The sequence below is a fragment of the Stylophora pistillata genome, chromosome 9 (genome assembly GCF_964205215.1).
Source record: "Stylophora pistillata chromosome 9, jaStyPist1.2, whole genome shotgun sequence".
In the NCBI taxonomy this organism is placed as follows: Eukaryota; Metazoa; Cnidaria; class Anthozoa; order Scleractinia; family Pocilloporidae; genus Stylophora; species Stylophora pistillata.
The window spans coordinates 4,496,777-4,520,454 of record NC_142527.1 but is presented as its reverse complement, the minus strand read 5'-3'; the positions used below and the strand labels follow the sequence as shown (position 1 = coordinate 4,520,454).

The following is a 23,678-nucleotide window of genomic DNA, read 5'->3' as shown; positions in this document are numbered from 1 at the left end:
AGTCAGACCCATAAGAACAAATAACAATTTAATAGGAACAGAGAGTGGCCAATCAAATAAATAATCCAATATAATTGAGATGGTCATTTGATAGAGTGAAGATTCAACTTAGCATTTCACTGCCTCTTTAGGTTTCACAATACACATCACGTCCTGCACTCATCAGATATGGTTATCATTAAACTGAACATTTTCAGTGTAAGGATTCTTATAAAATTAAAAATAGCAGTATGAAGTGTTGGTCTCCATTTATTTAACCTTGAACCATCTCTTCCATTTAAGGCAGCAGTTTGCATTACTCAAACTTTCATCTCAGTGTTCCTTGATTTCTCAGATGATAAAATTTTGATTTGGCAAAGTTAAGAGGTTACCATTCTATAAAATTATCTCAGTTTTTTAATAGTAATTTACATATTCAATATTTTGCACCAAATTTTTTATAGAGTAGTTCACAGAAAGTATTTGATGCAATCATTTAATTGATCACTTCTTTTTGCCAGCCTTAGCAAGCTCCTTGTTCAGAGATTGAACAAACTTTGTGTAGTTTTCCAGTGTTGATCCACACACTTCACTAGAAAAGAGTTCATTCTTTGATACCATAACATCATCAAGGCTTCTGTTATTGAGAACTTCTGGCTTCACAGCTTTTACAAACTCGACTCTCTCTTTAAGGTAGGCAATAGGTTTCAAAAGACATGAAGGATGTTTTATGACATCTTCAATTTCCACCCCATCATTTGACAACAGATAATCCAGTTTCTCATCCAATTCATCTTTCTCAAGAAAAAAGAAGTTCTTTGCCGTCATGATGTGAGCAATCTCTTTGTTCTTGATACCTTTACCTTGAAACCATTTGATAATGGCTTCCACAGTTGAATTTTTGCTGTCAAACAAAAACTGTCTTGTTTTAACAAGACTGTATAGTACTGTTGGGTTTTGGACAATATCATAAAGCAACTGGATCCTGTTTTTCACTGAGTCCAAATTTACAAATATTTCTGGCTTTGTAATCAGAAGGTGCTGCACAGCCTCCATATCAAGTAAAAGGGGTTTGCTCCTCAAAAATGCCACAGAGTTACTTAAAGTATCAACATCAGTAGAAAAGATTACTGGATTTGTGACTGCAATGATAAGTGGCGAAACCTCCATTTCTTCAAGAAAACTTATGACTTCTTTAAAATTTTCTTGAAAATCGACTTGCTCTTTAAATTTCTCCGCAGAGTGAAGGATCAAGTTTAAGATCGCCTCCTCTTCCTTTACACCCTTGCCTGTTAATTCTGATTGTAGGGTTTTATGCGAATCAAGCAAAAGGGAAATAATCTCCAAAGACTGCTCTCTGAGTGGGAAGCTAAGAAGGAGAGGGTTATTTGAAATGATTTTGCCAATTATGTTTTTCGCGATCCCAGCTGATGTAAGTTTGTGAATATTTTCTTGAACTCTGCTCTGATCAAGGCTGAAGACAAACGGTGTTTTAAACATTAAGGCGACGATATCGCAGTTCAAATCTTTGAGCACTTTCAGCATCTCAGTAAAGTTGGGTGAATCCCACGAAAGAATGGCAGGAAACTCCAGAGCTATTATCAAGGCATCCCTTCCAGTGATACCTATCTGGAAGAGGAAATTCAATCTCTCTTCGAGAAGTTTTGGTGTTAGGCCAAGAATCCGGGGTGATTCCGATAATAAAGAAGTGGAACAAGTCAGCTTATTGTAAGCTTTAAGGTATTTTGTTAAAAGGTACGACCATCTTTTCGAAATGGAACCTTTACCACGCCCTAGAGTTGTTTCCAGCTTCTTCACATATCGATACAAGTTCAAGTCTTTATGAGATGGAATTTCTTGTTGACTCCTCGACACCTTTTGTTGAGTTTTTGCCTTCCAGTGGCGTGGAAACTTTAGATCATCTTTCTTGATAGACTTTTGGCTATCATCATCCACACTGAGACCTTTCTCCGATACTTTAACCTCTTTCGTGCTAACAGCAGATCCAAGACCGGGAGTTGTGAAATAGCGATCTGTACGGTAAGTAAGGTGATAGATTCTATTTAGCCTAAATAACGTGCAAGTGAAACATTCCCTACAAGAAAACCACGCGATCGCCATAATGAACTCAAGATGGCATACGCGCAAGAAAGAGGGACTGGGCATGATGAAAATTTTCGTGCTATCTTACATGTCCGAAAAAAAAAGTATTGCACCATTTTCAATATGGCGGACCCGGCTAACAAAATTTCACTGATTTTGTTCAGTTTAATCAGCCTCTCATAAAATAAATACGGATTTTATCAAAATTCGATAACTTATTTTCAAATTCTTTGAAGGAGATGTTAAATAGGAAGATCTTTGTTGTAAAAAAAGAGCTCTGAAGTTTTTACCGGAAGTGAACAAATTGTGCGCGCGCATTTCAACTCCCACGTGGTGACCACAATCAATTTCAATTTTCCGGCCAAAAAATCGAGAAGTTCGGGAGTTTTGGCTCCTCAGTAAATTATTACCGATGTCTCTACGGGGACTGCAGAATCAACAAACTCAAGACAAACTTACTCGGATTGCTATAGTAAGTAACGATAAGTGTAAACCAAAGCGATGTCATCAACAATGCAAGAAATCTTGTCCTGTGGTCCGAATGGGTACGTAAGTAAGATCGTGTTTTGAATGGTCGGCGGTGTTTTTGTGTGTTTGTGTGTGTGTGTGTGTGTGTGTGTGTGTGTTGTTTCTGGATCTTTACCCATCACATAGTCCTGATGAACCTTTTATCTACAGGAAAACTGTGTATCGAAGTAACCCCAGAGTCAAAGATTGCTCGCATTTCTGAGACACTCTGTATAGGATGTGGTATCTGTGCCAAGGTATGAACATATAAGAAGGACCACACTTCCTAAAGAGAGGAGATTTTGGCCGGATAGATTTTTAGAAGAAGTTTTTTCAATAACTCCCTTAACATTTGCTGTTAAATAAGAAAGCCAGGCGATGTAAACAGATTTCAGCTTTTTTTTCTGAAAGTTAAAGTTTCTAACATCGTATTTTAGCTTATTTCTGTTTTTCTTTTTAATCAAATCGAAGCTGAAACAGATTTAGAAAACACACCAAAGAAAACTTTTCATTTTTCTGACTTTGTGTTTAGTTACTTCTGAGATTTTGCTACTGAAAATGTAACTTAAAGAGGCAAGCAGGCAGATCCCCTTAAATAATTTCTGGTACTAGTTTGGGTGGGGGGGGGGGGGGAGGTGATTTTATGGTATATTTTGGGTAGTAGTGAAAGCCATGGGTCTCCAAACTCAACCCTTTAAAAAGTTTTCATTTGCGTGTGCAAACTGTACACCATCCATATTAAAATGTAAATCATTCATAGTAATAAAAAATTATTTTCTTGTGTAGAAATGTCCATTTGAAGCTCTTACCATCATTAATCTGCCGAGCAATCTTGAAAAGGAAACCACGCATAGATACAGTGCCAACTCTTTTAAACTCCACAGGTAAATGTTAAAGTATTTTCTCATAGAGAAAGCAATAGGAGGAATGATAGATATTACCTTTTGGTAAATAAATGTCTAAGGAATTTCATTAAAAGCAGACATCCTTTATCCTTTCACTTCGAAGGTCTCATGAGTAATTCTCCTTACTGTCTGCTACATAATTCTTATGATGTTAGTTCCGAGAATTTTGTATTGGATCAATTAATAATCCCCTAATTGATATGTTTCTCTATTCTCCTTACTTGTCTGCTTGATTGGATTGTTAGGAGAAATTCTGTCTCGGTCACTCATGGGACTTAAAGGTTGGTGTTGCTATCCATCTTTTTCGGCTTTCTAGGTTGCCGATTCCCCGACCAGGGGAGGTGTTAGGGCTTGTAGGGACCAATGGAATTGGAAAATCTACAGCACTGAAGATCTTGGCAGGAAAACAAAAACCAAATCTTGGAAGATTCAATGTAAGTTTTAAGTAATCATACTAGTAACTTGCTACTTTTCAGAGAAATATCCCTTGAGACACAGTGGTCAATTATGTGTATTATGTGCTTTAATATCTGTACAGTACTTCTCTTGTTGTGAGAAAATTAATAAAAGTAAACATACTTTTTCAGAACCCACCTGACTGGCAGGAGATCCTTTTGCACTTCAGAGGATCTGAGCTGCAGAACTACTTCACAAAGATTTTAGAAGATGATTTGAAGGTGCGTAGTAGTCGTAACTGTACTTGTATGTCTACACTGTCTTTTTCCTCTACATTTATCTTGATACTTTTAACCCTTTGAGCTCTAAGAGTGACCAGCATCTAATTTCTCCTTACATTATCACCCCTGAATCACACATTAAGGTCACAAGAAAAAAGCAGATAATCGCCAAGTAAAGAAGCTCTTGATTGTTAAACAAATTCCCCTTGTCAGCACCTTAAGAAAAGTATAGAGAACAGTATGGAGAATATGCATACTGATGTTAGGGTGTGACAGGTTAATTTAATTTAGTTTGAATTGGTACTAGAAGGTTTGAAGTTCAATTTTTTTTTAAGCCATCTCATGCCATATAACATGAAGTAATGTTCATAAGAAAAAAAAATTCGGATAGAACACTTTGTGCAGTATTGCGTGTTGTACTGCACCAGTACCTACACTGCTTAGTATAGGTAATCACATGATTTCGAGTGCAATTTGGAATGAATAAGCACGAGTAAATTTTTTCAAAGACCAACAAAATTGCATGAGCCTGTTCGGCGAGTGCAATTTGTGGTCTTTGAAAAAATTTACGAGTGCTTATTTATTCCAAATTGCACAAGAAAATCATGTGATTATCTATTAATAATATACATGAAAAAATACAAGGTAGCTTCTCATAACTTCGCAGAAGAAAAGCACGTGCATCACATGTAAAAATAATTTATTCAAACCCTGCAAGTGACATTGACCTTGACCTTGACCTTGACATTGACCAATCATTCTGACCAATCAGAATGTCTGGTTTGTTTCTTTCTTTGCACTGAATTAACTCTCTTCTGCACTGAATTAACTCTCTTCTGCTCTGAATTAACTCTCTTCTGCACTGAATTAACTGAAAACTGCATTCATCTTAACCAATCAGAACTGAGAAATTTTTTCATGTATATTATTATCTTTAAAATAAGCACAAGTGTTCTTTTGTATTCATGTAGATTTGCCCAATGAGTCTTGTGATAGCGTGGTCTGATAGTCTAGTCGAGTGTATTCCTGAGAAGGACTATTGTTGGTAGTGGCGATTGATGTTTTGACAACCTGAGCGGAATTGATCATCAGAGTCAAGTGAATAGTCAACTATTCCTAACTATTCTGACTCTCGGATGACTTCTGCTCAGGTTGTTGAAACGTCAGCACCATTACTGGCAACAGTCCTTCTCAGGATTACACTCACCTGAACTATCAGGCCACACTTTCACATGTTACCCCCATGTTCCAACAATTTACAATACCAGAGAGTCTCGTCAGTTACAGTATGTCTAAGGAACACTAAAACCTTAACTTAAAGATGAGGCTAGTTGGGCTTATTTTTATGAGTAAAAAAGAATTCCAATTGGACCTGCCATTTATACATTAGTTGCCTATATGGCTGGTGAAGGATTTTGGAGGTTGACATGACATGTCAAATCCTTATAATTTCAGCAGCTTCTCTCCACAATGGAGCAGGCTGCTATGGCCATTCCACCTCCCGGTTTTTGCATGTTTTTTGGAAAATATTCAATATACTCCAAAGGCAGTCATCAGTAAAGGTGTTTTTTGTTGATATTTTGTGTCCTTTTTGGTTGTTGGAGGAATTTTGTAACAAGTTCTAACAATTCAATCGACAACACGATTGGTTAACTGGGCATCATGTTGAATGGACAGAAGAGAAAGACTGGTGACAAATCTGCCTCGATTACCACCTAACTGTCTTCCGCCTACTTATGTCCTATCATACACCCACTTCCGAAATGAATGAAATCCCTGGAGATAACAATTAACCATTCAATTTTTTTTGGGCAGATGTTTATTTTACTCTTATCTCAGACTGTAAGAATTAAGTTATAGAAGCATTTTTTTTTTAGATTGTCATATGAGTGTTGAGTACAAGTTGCCAAAGTGGTAACTTCGATTACAAATTTCGGTTCAATTTTGAATCCCATTTTCTCTTATTAGGCTATCATTAAACCACAGTATGTTGACCAAATTCCTAAAGCGGTCAAGGTGAGCAACTTAGTGATTGCTTCCATGTTTATTGCAAATTATACTTAGTACAGTCAAACATCTATTCATGAGGGAGAATTCTCAGTCATTCAGCAACCTATTCTGCACAGTATGGAGAATATGCATACTGATGTTAGCTGTAAAGGATTAACTTCAAGGCCACTGCGTCTCCTACAACCAACATCAATGTGATCTTCATTTGCAAGGATGCAATCCATCAAACTCTTATAACTAACAACATTTTATATTCATCTTTGATCTTTTTTTTAACCAATTTATTTTCAGGGGAGTGTTCAGTCAATTCTTGACAGAAAAAATGAGATGGACAACCAAGAACATATCTGCAGACAGCTTGGTATGCTTGGTTCTTTTTGTTTATCACTGTAAAGCCATTGTCATAATGATACAACAGAGAGTTGCTTATGATATTTCTGGAATTTTCTATCAATTTAAATTTGCTGCGTTATTCCCAGATCTATTAACAGTACTGGATCGTAATGTGGATGAACTTTCCGGAGGGGAGCTGCAACGGTTTGCTTGTGCAGTGGTTTGCATACAAAGAGCTGATATGTAAGTAAAAGGTTAATTCTTATTGTAATCACAAGGTTAGGGATACATCTAGTTGTCAGTACGTACTAGTACAGTCAGGAAAGGTTTAAAGACTGTTTTTTTTTGTCTATCCTAGTTACATGTTTGATGAACCTTCAAGTTACTTGGATGTAAAGCAACGTCTGAAGTGTGCCCTGACAATAAGATCCCTTCTTGGTGATGATCGGTAAGTGTTTTGTGGTATCAATATGCAAGTGTCATATTGCTGGAAATCATTCTCAGACTTTACACCATCATCAACTCTCTAACCCCCTCACTGTGATTGGTGATTCTTCCTTTTAGCTATTTAAGATTTCTTTGTAAATTGGAAAAGACAATTTCCTTTTTGATTTATCATGCTTCATTCTGTTTTAAAATTATGTTGATGTCATTTAAGAGAAGTTGGTTGAATTTTAATCAATGTTTGGAGTTAGCTTCAAACTGATGGACTAACTGTCTTCTATTGGCAACATTAAGGTTACATAGAGAAAAAGGAAGAGTTTCAAGTTAGCTTCTGAATGTATCTAAGTAGCCTGTTTTCCTGTTGCACACCTACAATGGTCACAGAAAACATAATTGTGTCCTTTTCTTTGCAGGTACATCATTGTTGTTGAACATGACTTGAGTGTGTTAGATTATCTCTCAGACTACATCTGTTGTCTTTATGGATCTCCCGGTGCTTATGGTGTGGTTACTATGCCCTTCAGTGTCAGAGAAGGTAAGGTGTAAGTTTGTTACCTGAACACGGCAGAGGCTATCAAACCAGTGATCAGCCTGTCAAATTGAAGACTTGTAAACAAGTTAATTGGCTCACACTGCTGGAGTTAACCTGCAGTTCAAAGTGATGAGGAAAATTTCTGTCTCTGGTGGATGGGACAAATGGATTAGGTACTGGCTTAATTGACTCTCTTGACCCTTGCTCAGTCCTTTGTTTTCCACCAACTACTGTTTTTTCATGGCTGGCTAATTAGAAAATCTCTGGAAAACGCTGCTCAGGAAGGTTACTGTTTTTTTTTTTTTTTTTTTTTTAAAGAAAAAACCTGTTTAAGTTACATGCACTTGTCTCTTCCACTGCTAGTGTTACACCTGGGGCTTCATTTTTAATTTTCAGGAATCAATATTTTTCTGGATGGTTTTGTTCCTACTGAGAACCTGAGGTTTAGGGATACATCTTTGGTTTTTAAAGTGGCTGAAACAGCAGACAAGGTTTGTTTAGTCAAGACATTGTTGCCTTTATGAGTGGATCAAGGTATTAACAGAGAGTCAGTGGCACATGCATAACATGATCATCAAAACTTAAGACCCTTTGTTGTCCTTCATGCAAATCATCTTGGTCATGGATACACCTCTTACTAACAGAATTAGGGGTCTGTACTGTATGCTACAGACTACTTAAGCTTGTTCCGCTGAGATTTATGGCCTTAGCATGAAACAATCGGAAGATTACCCTAGTATTTCATCAGGCTTCCCTGAAGATTCACTGGTATCCATTTATGCTCCTGGGTGGAGAGAAGCGCTGTGAAAGTAAACTGTTTTGTCCAAGAACACATTAGACTGGTCAGAGTGACAGAATCTGCTCTTCTATTCTCAAAATTTTGATTTAAATATAAGGCTTTGGGCCAGTTAAGTTACAGGGCCTTTCGAGATACGTCCAGGTCTCAAACCTGGTACCCATTTCTCAAAAGACCCTGTAATTGAACAAGCCTGACGCCAGATTTCAAAATAAAAGTTTAAAGAATAGAAAAGCAGGTTCTGTTACCTTAACCGGTCCATTTTTTTTTTTTAGCTGACGGTTTTATTGTATAATTTTCAAAACTTTTAAACCCCCATCTTGAAAGATAACAGAACTGCTTTACAGGCCTGTTAAGTTAGCAAGACCTTCAAGAAACAGCCTTCAGGACTTCTTGACCCAAAATCTTACTGTAAGACCACTGCTTTTCCTGAAACTGCAGGAAAAAAGTGGTCAAAGTTTGTTGTCACAAGTATGGAACTGAAAAGATGAATTAATCACCTGAGCCAATTGCCCCATACTAACTGAGCTTTTGTCCATAGCAGGATAAGGATTTGAGTCGAAATGCTGATTATCATTTTATTTTGCATGTGGCAGGAGGAAGAAGTAAGAAAAATGAGGAAATACAAATATCCTAAGATGGAAAAACAGCTAAGTATGTGCGGAGATGTGTTGCATGTAGGGTTTTTGATCAGAGGGAGTTAGACCTATTGTAGCTTAAAATATGAGCTCAAATGGTGGAAAAGAAAAGTAGGATAAATTTCAGTATATGAGCAACTGTGAGTATCTGAGCTATGAATTGCTGAATACTGCTCCTTATTTCCACAGAGGAGTTCCATCTGGGTATTGATGCTGGAGAATTCACAGACTCTGAAATCATTGTTATGCTGGGAGAGAATGGTAAAGAATAATTGTTTTTGTTTATTTGTTTATCCTTTTACAAATAAGCTCTTCATTTGAATAACTGGCTTCCTTTCCAACAGGACTTTTGACATAATTGCTCAACTGAGGGGACAATTACTCGCTTCTGTTCAACTGCAGTTTCCTTCAATGTACCATCATTGTTGTCATTGGTACCTACAATGTACCATCGCTGTTGCCACTGTTACCTACAGTGTGCCGTCATTGTTGCCACTGTTACCTACAATGTACCATAACTGTTACCATCATTACCTACAATGTACCATCATTGTTGTCATTGGTACCTACAATGTACCATCACTGTTGCCACTGTTACCTACAGTGTGCCATCATTGTTGCCACTGTTACCTACAGTGTGCCATCATTGTTGCCAATGTTGGCTACAGTGTGCCATCACTGTTGCCATTATTACCTACAATGTACCATCATTGTTGCCACTGTTACCTACAATGTACCATCACTGTTGCCACTGTTACCTACAGTGTGCCATCATTGTTGCCAATGTTGGCTACAGTGTGCCATCACTGTTGCCATTATTACCTACAATGTACCATCATTGTTGCCACTGTTACCTACAATGTAATGCCTATAGTAGGTAACAGTGGCAACAATTATTAAAATAACTTATGCGAGATTTCCTTTCTGTCGTAGGAACCGGTAAGACAACTTTCATCCGCATGTTGGCTGGAAAGCTTCCATCTGATGGGAACGGTAAGTGCTCTCTCCCGACAACTCTATGCCGAATGATAGAGGTGTTAAAGAAACACGTTACTCATCTGCCGCATCATTAGTCACCAACGTGGAATCGAACCTCGGACTTGCGAAGTTTGTGGTCAGATGCTCCGCTTAAAAGCTGTAGAGAATTCATGGGCGAGTTAGGTCATCTATAAGGTTCATATGCTACAAGGGCCCTGTTAATTGCAAACTGACCAAGCTTAAAATGCACCTCTTTCCTTTGTCTATATGAATGATCACATACACTTGTGTTTTCTTTTTCACAGAACAAGTTCCTATGATGAATGTCAGCTATAAACCACAAAAGATCAGCCCAAAGTCACAGGTAACTTTTTCGTCTTTGTCAGTTCTTTTTCGCCCTAAGGAAGGGCTAACGCTCGAAACGTCGCCTTTAGAAACTCTTTTTCTGTTAAAAAAAAAAAAAAAAAGGCGGAGCAGAGACGAGTTACTCGATGTTTTTGCCTACCAGCATCAATCTTGTTCCCAGAGCCTTGCAATCGATAGTGCTCCAGAAAAGATCGGAGCCCTGGGAACGAGACTGCGCTGGCGCTCTTCGCCTCGTGTGTATGATGATGTCACTTTTCCTTTTCTATTTACTCGCCGTAGAACACCGTACGTATGCTCTTACACGAGAAGATCCGTGACGCTTATGTGCATCCTCAGTTCATCGCGGACGTCATCAAGCCTCTACAGATCGAGCAAATCATGGATCAGGAGGTGCGCTATGTGTGGTGCGAGATTCATTCTTTTCTCCCCCGATGATGCCTTTGCCAGAACGAGAGTGTTAAGTTTGTTGGAGCAATTTTGAATTGAATTTCTGGATTGAATCTGTTTTGTTTCATTACACTCTGTAATGAAATTTGTAATGAAATCTGCGCCAGTCTTACAGCCAATCAAGCGCAAAACTGAAATCAAGTGTGTTTTGATTGTTCTTGATTTCCTGCATTCTTGGTCGCCCCGGTAGCTTACTTGGAGTTCTGTTTTTGCTTCTTTTGATTTTCGTCCTTGTTAAGATCATTCGTTGCTCTTTTACCTTTTGGTTCTGGTTTTATAATCGTTTAAACGTACCTGTGTTCTGTTTCTGTTTCAGGTTCAAAACTTGTCTGGAGGTGAACTTCAGCGTGTCGCGCTAACGATTTGTCTTGGAAAGGTATATCCTTACTCCATTCGCTCTGACAAAGGGCTAACGCTCGAAACGTCAGCTTTGAAATTCTTTACGGTGGCCAGTTTATATAAGTGGATAAAACCAAGTTACCTTATATCTTTACTCTGTTTGTTTGTTAACTAAAAGATGGCACACTTGGCTTAGTCTGAAAATCAACTGGACGGTTTTGTTTACCGTTTTGTTTTTCAGCCAGCGGATGTGTACTTGATTGATGAGCCTTCGGCATACTTGGACTCTGAACAGCGTCTTGTGGCCGCCAAAGTCATTAAACGGTGAGTGAGCGCTTCAAGAGTTTAATTTTTGACCATCATTCTGTATATTGACAGAATTCGATTTTGTTGTGTGCTTCAGATTCATCCTCCACGCCAAGAAGACTGGTTTCGTTGTGGAGCACGACTTCATTATGGCTACGTACCTTGCTGATCGCGTGGTAGTGTTTGAAGGTGAACCCTCCGTCAAGACTCTTGCAAATAGGTAAATAATGTTGTGAATAAGACCTCTAAAACGATTCTCAATCAGGAAACCATTGTAATGCCGAGATTTACACAAAAAAGCGTTTATAGTATCTGAAAATTTCCTTGCAACCACTTTCATCGTGCTTGGCAGCTTATGGCGTGAGTCACCGACAGTCAAATTGAGGCTATTTGAAATGATGTTTGTATTCGTGTAGTTCAAAGCATTGTCATAATACTCGAGAAATATGAAATAATTTTCTGAGGTGTATAGGCTGCATTGTAATTTCGTTCTCGGGGGGAAGGGGGAGGGGGGAGGGGGGGAGGGGGGTGATTGCAGCGAGACGAGGGTTTATTTTGGTGCCGTCTTCCCCCGTGCTATCCTTTCTCTTTTTCGCCTTTCTTCCAGTTGATTTGCTGTTGATTTTTTTTCTTTGGAGCTAAGCATGTATCTTGGGTCATTTCTATATCTGCATGCGTTTTCCAGTCCTCAGACACTTCTTACTGGTATGAACAAGTTTCTCCAGTCCTTGGAAATCACCTTCCGGCGCGACCCGACTAACTTCCGGCCTCGAATCAACAAGATGAATTCTGTAAAGGTAAAGTAGTGACACCAAGTTCTTCATAGGAGTCACGCTGCGATATTTAAGTCATTTCAGTTGAAGCGTTAGAGGACAGAGAAATTAAATATAGTCGTTTACCAGGGTTTTAAAGGTACAACGGACTGTGCAAGACCAGTTGATAATTATTCTCGGTTTATACAATTTACACAGTCCTTCATTTCAACAGTTTAGAGTTAATTGTGCCCGTCTGTTTGAAATGGCCTAAGAATGAAGGAAAAATGATGTCTAAGTCCTTGAGATAGACAATATAATTTGTTGTGTCCATTTCACATAACAGAAATTGAGCTGACGAGACTGCAATCTTCTGTCATTTACAGGACACTGAGCAGAAAAAGACAGGCAACTATTTTTACCTTGAGGATTAAAGTAACCTGTTAAGGTAGCAACAGCAAGTATACTAATATAAAAACGCTTCAAGTAACCGCTGATGGAACAGAGAAGGAGCAAACTTGAAATGGCGCAGAAGATGGATGGCATACGCTCTGAATATTTCTTGTGAGGAGAAACTTATTTTTACGAACGAATCATACATTTTATTGCGCTTACAGATGAATCAATATGGTTAATATCATGACCCGAACTTTGACTATGTAGTGATATTCTTAGCACAAATAAAGTGTTCATCGAAGCCACTGTTCAGAGCTGAATAGTTGATCACTGAATCTATCTGATCCGGCCTTGATTAAATCTTGTTAGAGACTGACGAAAACTGTTTGCAGTTTGTGTTCTGGCAAATCCGAAGTTTCTCATTTGGCAAATGCTACAATGTCTCGCACTCCTTTTAAAATGCATATCGACAAACCTTGTCACACTGAAGAAGTTCACCTATACATTGCACCTTTAAGAGACTTCTGGTTCAATGTTTTAAGTTTTCCGTTCACTGCAATCAATTGTTTCACGCAAGCGTTTGTGGTTTACTATGCCTTTCGCACACTGAGAAGTATCACTTCGGTTTTCCCCAGGTTGTCAGTACGCGATATTCTGCCCGTTATACTGTCCAGTGTCGTATTTCTTGAGCCGGTGCGATCGTTTTTGCAGCACTTCTTGCTGAACAACACTTTCACTGCCTGTCTGAATCCTGGACAACGAAAGGAGTACATTATGGGATTAGCCATGGATCCCAACATCGCTAACAAAATATAGATTGCTTCGGAAAGAACAAAACGTTTGCTGCATCGAACGCTTTTGGCAGAAAGGATTCCAAAAGATGGCGACCAACTTATGACAAAAACTATTGTCGCGGCTATGAAAATTTTGGTCAATTTCCAACGAGATCTCAAAAGGGCTTTGTTCGTTGGTTTATTAGCTTCGTCGCTAAACCAGATATGTTTTACTATCCTAGAGTAGCAAGAAAACATGATAATGCCAGGAATTGTTATCGAGATCACCAGAAGAACAGCCAAATAACCCATGGTGGCAGCCTCGTTTAAATTTGGATTTGTGCAAAATTCCAGCCTGTCATAACCGTTTCCCAATAGATGGTAACTTGGGGCAGAAACGATTGCAGTGAAGGCCGAAATTATCACAAGGAGTTTTCCCACACGAGACTTCGTAACGTTAGCTTTGTAGTAGAACGGCTTTAAAATTGCAAGGTATCTTTCGATCGAAAGCAAGGTCAAAACGAGAATCGACTGCAAAGTATGAAACATATATGTTCCATACAGACGGCCATCGAAACCAGTTGCCAATAAGTAGATGTTGGTTTCTGCAATACATCCAAAACTTAGGTCGCTCAAAGCGAGCCAAGATAGCAGATAAGTGTTTGGACATTGCATCTTTTTGTTCATTTTAACAACTGCAACGACAAGTGCATTTCCAATTACGTTGCAAATGAAGATTGGCAGCGAAACAATTCCTGCCAAAAGACGAACTTCTTCGTACATTTCAGACAACCACAAGCTCGGGAAGACTTCTTGTTTTTTGACTTCTTCCGCTCTTTTTCAGTGTAGATCAGAAGTACAAAATCACAAATGTACTTCTATACATCGAGCAAATAAAATAATTTGCAGTTGAGATTAATTTGAAAGGTCATTTCATTCCGTAAAGACATTTTTGACAATCAGTCCACACGTCAAATTAAACTCACAGCTCTTATTTTGTCATTTCTCATAATGGACTCTTTTTAAGACAATGCATGCTCTATTCAAACAGAGCACTAAGCCATCAACGGAACTAGAGAAAGAGGTGAGGCGATAGCAAGAGCTGCCTTTTTGAATATCATCAGTCTTTCGTGATCAGACTTTAGTTTCAAGACCAGATGGAACTAAGTTAAACTTAGGTTGCATTTATAAATTAGAGGAATCGCTATTTATCGCACTAGATTTATTCATTGGATGTTCCTAGCGCTAACAGTGGATGCCAATTTGAATAAAGAAAAAAAAAGCAAACAAATAAGTTATATCTTATTAATAAGAGTTCGCAGCTCTATGTGGTTTTGGAGATTTCGATTGATGTGATCGTTTGTTTTTTTAGATGCCATTTATTCTGTCTGTCTGTCTCTCTATAGGGATAAACATTTTACAGCCTCCAAAGAAAATGAAGTGACTCTTTCTCTCTTCAGTCTACGTTTTGGCTTGATTTGTGCTTTCCCGCTATGTTACAGAGAGGTTAACCCACAAAGCACCATTTGAAATTTATTGTTAAAACTGAAAATATATGTGGTTATGATACATGTACCTTTTACGTTACTTATACTCTACGCAGAAAAGAAAAAAACTTAATCAGGGTAGGCAAGATTTCTTTGAGCTTGCGTAATTCATGTCAGTTTTGTGTGTTTCAATAACGAGTTTGTGACGCTCCTGTAACAATGAATTAATAACAGAAAATTCAATTAAAAAACTTAAAAGAATTGTCTTCGTTTGGAACATAGTTAATCGAGGGAAGTGAAAACTGTTTGAACAATTGATCTGAAATTCGTTGCACTCAGCGTACTTTTACACGTTTTTCAATGAAAAAACGAAACATTTTCTGAAGATAGTCAAAATTTAAAAACATCAGCTCGTTGCGTCCTTTAATTAAGATTTGTTTGTGAAAATGCAAGCGATTTCTCGCCGGCGTTAAGAATAAAGACCGCAGATAGAGGAATGAGATGGTAATACTGAAGTTTGCATGTTTGGAACAAGGTTAAATTATTAAATCAAGCCTGTCGAAGTTCGTTGATAAAGGGACAAATGGGAAACAAACGTTCGATTTTAATAGATCAACTGTTCTACTTTATTCCCTTACATTGGAGAGCACTTAATTTTTTAGGAGTGCAAACATAATCTTGCTTCTTCCGTGAACAGGAAATTGAACATTGAAGTTTCAGTGGAAATCCTGAGAGAAAATATTTGTGGGATTATCATGATAGAAAATCCTATTGAAAACGGTTTCTTCTTTGGTTTGTCGAGAGATAATTGGTTGTTAAAATGTGATGTGCGAGGTTGCTGCTAAGTTGGCTCATCCTTCGTAAAGAGTGTTAATATTACAAGAGGTCAGCATCTAATACCCTTTTTCCGAATTCTTTGCTAAACTCGAAGATGCTTTGCCGACGGGAGAGGAAAAAAAAAGAAGAGATCCTCTGGTCAATTTAAGATGATATTCAGTTAGATCTAAATTATTTTACGATTGGCTGTCTCTCGCAACAATTTTTGATGAGTCAGCCCCCTGAAATTTTTATACCCTCAATTTGCAGATTCCTTAATTTTCGTTAATTGCGAACAGAATAATTTATTCGCGTTCACAGTAAAGAGAAACATAAATTGTATGGTCATCTAAGGCCCCGTACACACGTATCCGGATATTTTTGAATCCTCAAATTTTTAGTTTCCGAATACGGCTATCGTCCACACGTATCCGGCGAATTCGCAAGCCAATCCGGATATTTTTTTCATCCGCTCTCCAGAGTGAAAATTTTTTAATCCGACATCATTTTGGATACGTGTGGACGGTCGAATCCGGATATTTTCTGAAACGATGACCTCACAAAATTGACGCCAGTGTTTACCGCGGAAAGTTAAATATGACCGTCGATCAAAGGCAAATAGTGATTTACGAAGCAATCTAAAATATTGCCATATTTACTCTGGTACGACTCCCAGGCATTGTTCTCCATAGATTTTGCGGCTTTGTACTATACTGTCACGTTCAATAACAACTCTACCTCGTCGTCGCTCCATATGAATGATTCTGGCTTGTTCCCCTCATTCTTCTTAGCTTTTTTGCCTGATTTCGACATGTTTTTAACTGTTTGAACAGGTGCACGTAAACTGAAACATCGAATTCCCGCGGCTGCTAAATGCCGCAGCGCATGCTCCGTAACCAATATATATAGAGTCATTCTGGGTACTAGAGTGAATCCGGAGTGAATCCGGAGTGAATCCGGATACGTGTGGACGGGCGAATTCGATTTGAATACGCTGTGATCACATAACATGTGGACGCCGTTATTTTCGTATCCGGGAAGAAAAAGTTGCGGATTGAAAAATATCCGGATACGTGTGGGCGGGGCCTAAGAAAAGTTATGATAAACAGAAAAATGAACATATGGTTCATATCATGAGTGACATTTAACGAAAATTTGTTGTTCATAAATGCATTATTTCTCGTTTGAGTATGATCTCCACGCTTTTATCAACGGTTCCAGATCGTGTTATTTACATGGAAACTGTGCTCTGTTGTCTAATCAGTCAAGAAATCTAAAATACTCAGATATGGGTGCACTGTATTTTCCGAAGAGGTAAATGTGTACTGTCACAGAGTACAATAGACATCTGCTATGTAAATTATTGTCCCTTAGGCAAATAAATACAAAGTTCATTATATCGGTTATATCCTGCGGCTGAGACTTGATTTTAAATGAAGCTTTAGTCCGGAAAGTTTGGTTTCAGAATTTGTATCGACGCTTGAAACTTATTTGATTCCAAGAAGTTGCTCAGTTTGTTCGTTGCTCTACTGCATGCAATTTGCAGTTTCAAATTTGTTCATCACTTGAATGTCCATTCCTCTTCTTCTTTTCTTCTTATTTGGAACTCCCTTGTCATCCTAATAATTTACAAGAGCAGGAAACTTGCGAGTGGAAATATGTGCCTTACATCCTAACTTCCTTGGTCCAATCTGTTTTTCTCTCTCTACACCGTTCGTGGAGATAATTCTCCTCGCGTTCAGTAATTTCATATTCCTCTTTCCAATAAATTCTAAATTTTTTGTCGTCTAGTTACTTTTTGATTGCTCTGGCAGCAAAGAGGTATTATGCAATTATTAAACCATTCGTGCAGGTGCGTTATGTGTTTACTTTCTCAGTAAAAAGGAGATAAAAAAATTGAGATTTTATGGTTATCTTAAGATAGTTTTAATGAACGGGAAAAAAGAATGCATTGCTGGAGTTCTTATGATGACAGAAATCATTTTGTAGAGGTACACTGTTTCCTTTTATTTTGAGTTTTGAAAGATAACATTTTTGTTTAAATATGATCGCCTCAGTGTCTTTCACCCTTTTGTTGTCTTGTAAGTAAACAAAATCTAAATTAAAAGTTATAACATTTGTGTTATTGGGGAGCAGACTGCTGTTTCATGCTCCTAAGTACAAAGACTTAAAGCATAAATTATAGATAGATAGGAAAATAACAAAAGTATACCTTATTACATTAGTTATATATTGTGACTATGAAAAATTAGATTTTAGATATAGCTTTACCTCAACGGAGGCACTTCTCGTACTGCTGAGTTTGGTTTTCTTAGGTAAGCTGCTTTGCAATCCAGAATTGCAAAAAGTCTTCAGGTTTCCTTTACTACATTTCAGATATTTTGCTGCTTTTCTGCAATGGAGGGTTTAAATTTGGCTATTTCAGTGCTTTCCACACCTCTTATTATGTTCACCGTTTTGGGGAATTTGTTCGTCATTGTTATTATTTTCAAGTGCTGGAAACTTTTGAATTTTAATACCTGGTTGATAGGCCAGCTGGCCTACGCGGATCTATTTTTTTCCACAACTTCTTTCGTGGAAATATTTCTTATTTCCTACGATGTGCCTTACTCTTCTCACTTCCAGTTTGTCTGGAATGCTTTGGCATCTAGTTTTATTCTAGTTGCGTTAGCATTGGAGAGATACTATGCAGTTCTTAAACCTTTTGTGCACATGAAAAAAGTGGGCAAGTCTTTGATGTGGAAAATTATCGTCGCAATATGGACTTTAGTCATAATCTTAGGTACTGGAGCAGTAATAATCGAATCAAAGATGTTACGGGCCAGAAATGGTTCGAATAATGTTACCATGACAACGGAAGATTCCCCACCCGTTGATATCGAAACTGCTTATATTGCTTACGCATTTTTGTTACTTACAATCGGCCTCATCATACCAAGTACTATTATGGTCTATTGTTACTCGCATGTGATTTATCATGTGTGTTTCAGTGCTGAGGAGAAGAAAGCAACGAGTACGGCGCTCCTCAAATCGCGTCGTAAGCTGACCAAACTTTTCATCATCCTCACTCTTGTATTTATAGTAACTTGGACTCCAACATTCGGAAGACCAATCGTGAAAAAGTTTGCGAGAAAAGAATTGATAGAAAACTATGAGCTGATTTCTTTATTTCTTGCTCTTGTCGGCTCGACGGCGAATCCCATCATTTATGCTTTTCGTTGCCCAAGATTTCGCCAGGAAGCAATAAAGATTTTATCTTGTTTTTCCTGTGTAAAGAAAGAATTTTGTCCAAGTGGGTCGCGTGGTAACAGGGTGTTTGCAACAAAGGGCCCCTCTATGACTGAAGCACAGAAAAATACAACACAAAAAAGCTTATGATGACTGACACCGATTCATGGTTGGATAAACTTAATCAGTGACAAAGAGATGGGTATATGCAGAGTTACTCTGGTTCAAAGGCCATTGAAGTTCTACCTAATGAAATCGTCTAACATTGTTCATGAACATATATGGCCTTTTGCACAAACTTACAAGCGACGTCGAAGAAGAATGGGTTTCGCTGGATCTCGCCGTTCATTTACACGTTTGTTGATTTTTGTACGTTTCTTTTTATCTGGAGGGGGAAAGCTGTCCATTTTTCGAGTCGAATCGTAGAATAACCTCAACAAAAGGTCTCACACTAATAGAAATTCTCTCAGTCAACTCCGAAGCGAAGTGACAATTTTTTCGTTCGCGTTACCGCTCGACGAGCCTCGAATATATCGCATATTGGCGCATAAATTCACTGGAACACTGCTTGCCACTGTACCGGTGAAATGAAGACTCACAATAGACAAAGATAGCCCCACGGATATCCTGTTGGGTAGGGGAGGCTCAAAATGGCGGGAGATTTGAATTTGACTGTAACAACGCAAGTTTTTTACACGAAACGAGGAAATATTGTACTCCAAACAAAACTACTCACAGAAAAATAACTCTACTGATATTTTGCGACCGTTTCTGAGTATGTTTTATTGCTTTTGACAAGTATAACAAATACTAAGTGTTCGTTGCGGTTCTCCTCATCGTCCGCCATCTTAATTTTTTGGGGTGAATTCAAAATTAGGGGGAGGAGCTAATGCCCTTTTATAGCGCGCCTTCGTGTTTAAGAAACTGAAGTCGGTTTTTAGTAGAGAACAAAATAGAGCATAAGTTATAAGCTACGTGTAAGAAGAGACCCAAGAAAGTCATCGGCTGCCAAGTGGCAAATCAAATGTCAAAATATGAAGAATAGTACATTTTGATGTCCTTTTTTTTATGAGAGTAGTGATAATCCATTTTATGAAAGTACTTTTAACGTAAAATCATTGACTATACGTAGCACGCGGGAGGAAAAAGCGTTTTGAGTCCTGTGTTCCTTAGCTTGTTCGTTGCTTTACTGCAAATGGCAGTTTTAAACTTGTTTAAATTTTTTAACTAAGTGACAAGCATTTGATCAACCCATATCACATATTTTGCAACCCATGTCACATATTTTGCAACCCACGTAGCTCCAAACCAAAAATTATACAAAAATTAGACTTCCCAAAGAGCTAATAATAATATTAAATAAGGACCGTCTTCCCTTTTCACAAATTTATTTACAAGCTTAAAGACCCTGATGTGGCAGAGATAGGAGCAGATAATGAAGGGTTGTGATAATGTAATACAGCATCGATTAATCAACCCTTACTTGGAGTTGTTTAGTTGAGGAAAAAGGGAAAAAAGGAAAAAATGCTTGTCAGTTCTTTGATTTTTGTATTCCTCTCGCAGCTATTTGTAATAATTCAGCTGTCTCAATTTGTTTATATATCACTCTCATTGAGGAGAAGACATAATTTTCTTAAGTGTAAGGACACTTTTGTTTACTTTGTCATTGAGAAGAAATTTAAAAGCGAGAGTCAATAGTAACATATAATTAGTTGTGAGAAAAGCTTTGGGAGTGAAACCTCTTCGAGCGCCTCGTTCCCAGAGCTCCTTGCGGGGCGCTAACTTAAATTTTTTTTTCTCTGATTTCTTTTTTACCCACGCGACAGACTTAACCGGAAACGGAGGAATGCTCGTAGTCTACTACTTGGGTTGTAAAGTAATTTTTAAGCTGATTTGAGAGTAAATGAGAAGGCTTTCTAGATCTATGTTGACTCAGACGCCAAATAGAAACACAGTTAAGGGATGTAAATGTTAGTTTTAAAAACAGAAAGCGACTCCTGCAAATCTAAATTCCATAACCATGTTTTATGTTAAGTAAGCCATTTTTCTATCAATGGTTGTATTCCAAGTGCCAACTTGTCGTCGCAGGAGCCAGCGGTATCTTACAGAGAACTACTTTTCAAAGTCGTCATTAGGATATTGACAGATTGGTATATGTTTTGTTGTTGATTGTTTTGGACTTCTCCTGATAGATAAGGGTCGTAGCAAGTCGGTATATCGGTCCATTTTAGCCTTGTACAATACTCGATAGACTTGCAAGAGTTCGGACTTAAATATGTTCGTCGTTCTGTTGTTGTAGTAATCGTATTGTGTCCCCAGAACAACATATAACTTTGTAGAAAGTTTAAGCTCTCTTTGTGAATAAAGTATATATTTTCTTCTTCCCAAATTTCATTACACAGTTTTGGATGTCAGCTGGGTCTTATAATTAGCGTTCGCTGTTTGAGCTTGCTCGAGTTAGCAATGTTTTCAATACGCAATCCTGTTCGAGCTAATCCATCACTTACTGGTCAAGACACAGAGGCACAGCTGGAAAATTCTTCTTGCACAAATTAAGCAAAACCTTGCAGCATCTCTTCAAGAGAAATAGAAGTAAAAATGATGAGTTAATTTGAAAAAAGAGTAGTCTTCAAAGGCTCAAGGGTCGTATACTAATAGATGACAAGTGTACAGCTGTTAAAATAATAAATTACAGTGGAACCCCTCTAAACCGGACCCTCATTAAACCAGAATCCTCTCTTTACCGGACCTTTTTTTTGGCCCCAAAACCTCTGTCATACATTTTCTCTATTTTTAACTTCAGTAAATCGGAACCCCTCAATTCCGGAAACCAGATTCTTTTTTCAGTCCGTAATCGCATACTGACAAAGAAATTGACCTCGTTAAACCGGACGTGAAAGTTTTAAGCTTTCCGCCAAATTCAAATCACACGTTTTTAAACGTGATTAAAATTAAAATTGTAATCATGCAGCTGTGAAATCCCAATCAGAGGTGAGAAACACGCATCGGCTAATTACTCATTGTTCTACTGGTGCTGAAGCAAAAAATCCAAAGTTGACGATCGTGCCGCTGTTGTTGGGTTGAATGAGTGACAATAATAGGGGTCAGGTTAATAGACTGTAATGTTGCGGGTGAAATCACTCACGAAAACAAACGAAGTAGCAAACATCACAATGTCTGTTATCACTAGAGAAGAGAATTGAGTTGCTTCAATGCGCGAAATCAGTGCCTAAACCAACACTGAAGGCTCTAAGCGGTAAATTTGGGATCGGTAAATCAACTGTAGTTGATATTTTAAAAAAGTCTGCAAGGCCAAGCAAGGAAAAGAATAGCAACCCAACAGCGGCAATCATATTACCTTGTGTGTAACACTGAATTTTTCTGTAAATTAAATAAAATGACGTTGAAAAGCTTCCATGAGATCCATGTTGTTTGTCCCTTAACTGATGTGCTTTACTAGTACTCGTATACCATGCGCTGGTACTTACTGTCAGACAATTCAATATGCGGCATTTCAATATGCAATTCAATATGCCGATTTAGAGCTTCCAAAGAGACAAATCATATGTAGTGCCAGCTTAAGTAAAAAAAAAAAAAAAAAATTATCATTTCCCAAATCTGGTCAAATCTTTATGCACTGAGATACCGCTTAATTTCATCCGGCATTTCCGGTACAATCGACGCATCTCAGACATTATCATGGAAACTAAAGCGTGTCTTTGATTAGAACTAACACGTCGTGGTACGTCAAAATTTGAAAAACAGTCAGAACAAACCGATTACATGTCATATGCGGACGATGTACTGCTTTGTTAACTGCTTTGAGGGGATGTTGTAGAGAACCTTTAAACAAAATTATACTTAGTAAACTATTCAGTTTAAGAACTTCCTAGATAAGCATTACTCGTTCACCCTGGTTGATTCTGAACAATGATAATTAATCTTTGAATCAAAAGCGGAAAAAGTCTGATATGTTTCCAAACCTCAGCTTTGAATCGGAGTTAAACCCTTCCTTTCAGATTTCTCCTGGAGATACCATTTTCAGGATCATGTTGACATAGGGTCTTATCAAAATTGATAACTTTGGTGAGGCCGCTATATGTGTTTCTAAATGCATATTCACTACACATAAAACGTATATTGGCATATGAATAAAGGCTGATAGTTTCGAAAGAAACTGTCTGGGGCTGCATCGGTGGGGGTAACGGAATAATTTGGATCTATCAACAAAGTTGCATATATTTGTAGACTACTGGGCTAAAACCGAATATAAAAGGTAAATTATACACAAAATGAGAACAGACAGGCGTTCATGAAATGTACATCCCTTTTCTATTTTTTGGCTATAACGGTATTACTTTTCAACTGAATATCATTTCTCACGGATTAAGAGAAATAGACGCTAAATCCTCGAACAGAAAATAAAAAGCGACACTAAACTTTGCTGTAACAGAAGTTAAAAGACTGAATGATTGATTTAAGAGTTGTCCAGGTAAAACGTTAATATGACAAGGCGAATGGATCGAGAAGATGATAGTTCGCAGCAAACTAGCTCAGCTGGATTACAAAGTTCAAGCCAGACGACTGTCTAGCATTCATTCTACATCAGAGTCCAGGTACGTGGTGTACCGAACGTGTGGGGTACACCCTACTCTCAGTCGTCAAATCTCTGTTTAACTGTTAGGCATCAACTTTCGCCACGTCACAAATTTAGAACACTCTCTCCTAAAAACCTATTGCTTTAATCATCACGCCTCCTATTTCACTTTTTATCTAAACGCAGATGCGGTAGTGTCACGTCACCGTCGCAAACTCCGTCTAACGGCTGTAAGGTGTAGAGAGCGAAAACGTAGAGTAGAAAAAATA

The 23,678-nt window shown here is 38.0% G+C and overlaps 4 protein-coding genes across 4 annotated transcripts; 2 read left to right on the top strand and 2 right to left on the bottom strand.

The window, feature by feature from the left end:
* Nucleotides 1-231: 231 nt before the first annotated feature.
* On the bottom strand, nucleotides 232-2,137 carry LOC111338170 (uncharacterized). The gene has a single exon (XM_022944600.2). It carries the CDS (start codon nucleotides 2,098-2,100, stop codon nucleotides 484-486), a length of 1,617 nt encoding a protein of 538 aa, XP_022800335.1. The 5' UTR covers nucleotides 2,101-2,137; the 3' UTR covers nucleotides 232-483.
* Nucleotides 2,138-2,395: 258 nt separating this feature from the next.
* LOC111338145 (ATP-binding cassette sub-family E member 1) lies at nucleotides 2,396-12,815 on the top strand. The gene is made up of 21 exons (XM_088733816.1): nucleotides 2,396-2,627; nucleotides 2,761-2,846; nucleotides 3,376-3,473; nucleotides 3,811-3,928; nucleotides 4,082-4,171; nucleotides 6,140-6,187; nucleotides 6,473-6,542; nucleotides 6,661-6,757; nucleotides 6,873-6,962; nucleotides 7,372-7,493; nucleotides 7,887-7,981; nucleotides 8,883-8,940; nucleotides 9,114-9,185; nucleotides 9,858-9,917; nucleotides 10,208-10,266; nucleotides 10,548-10,658; nucleotides 11,032-11,091; nucleotides 11,296-11,378; nucleotides 11,458-11,580; nucleotides 12,046-12,157; nucleotides 12,499-12,815. Exons 1-21 carry the CDS (start codon nucleotides 2,495-2,497, stop codon nucleotides 12,544-12,546), a joined length of 1,833 nt encoding a protein of 610 aa, XP_088589942.1. The 5' UTR covers nucleotides 2,396-2,494; the 3' UTR covers nucleotides 12,547-12,815.
* Nucleotides 12,816-12,957: 142 nt separating this feature from the next.
* Nucleotides 12,958-14,116, bottom strand: LOC111338182 (rhodopsin, GQ-coupled-like). Its single transcript, XM_022944615.2, has one exon. It carries the CDS (start codon nucleotides 14,062-14,064, stop codon nucleotides 13,099-13,101), a length of 966 nt encoding a protein of 321 aa, XP_022800350.2. The 5' UTR covers nucleotides 14,065-14,116; the 3' UTR covers nucleotides 12,958-13,098.
* Nucleotides 14,117-17,825: 3,709 nt separating this feature from the next.
* On the top strand, nucleotides 17,826-21,201 carry LOC148722879 (tachykinin-like peptides receptor 99D). Its single transcript, XM_088734371.1, has one exon. The coding sequence runs from the start codon at nucleotides 17,982-17,984 to the stop codon at nucleotides 18,960-18,962; it is 981 nt and encodes a 326-aa protein (XP_088590497.1). The 5' UTR covers nucleotides 17,826-17,981; the 3' UTR covers nucleotides 18,963-21,201.
* The last annotated feature ends 2,477 nt before the right edge of the window (nucleotides 21,202-23,678 follow it).

Coding starts and splice junctions, on each gene's coding strand:
- LOC111338170 (XM_022944600.2), bottom strand. CDS start 2,100: ATGGCGATCGCGTGGTTTTCTTGTAGGGAATGTTTCACTTGCACGTTA.
- LOC111338145 (XM_088733816.1), top strand. CDS start 2,495: ATGTCTCTACGGGGACTGCAGAATCAACAAACTCAAGACAAACTTACT. Junction 7,982..8,882: donor TGGCTGAAACAGCAGACAAG/GTTTGTTTAGTC, acceptor TGCATGTGGCAG/GAGGAAGAAGTAAGAAAAAT. Junction 8,941..9,113: donor TAAGATGGAAAAACAGCTAA/GTATGTGCGGAG, acceptor TTATTTCCACAG/AGGAGTTCCATCTGGGTATT.
- LOC111338182 (XM_022944615.2), bottom strand. CDS start 14,064: ATGTACGAAGAAGTTCGTCTTTTGGCAGGAATTGTTTCGCTGCCAATC.
- LOC148722879 (XM_088734371.1), top strand. CDS start 17,982: ATGGAGGGTTTAAATTTGGCTATTTCAGTGCTTTCCACACCTCTTATT.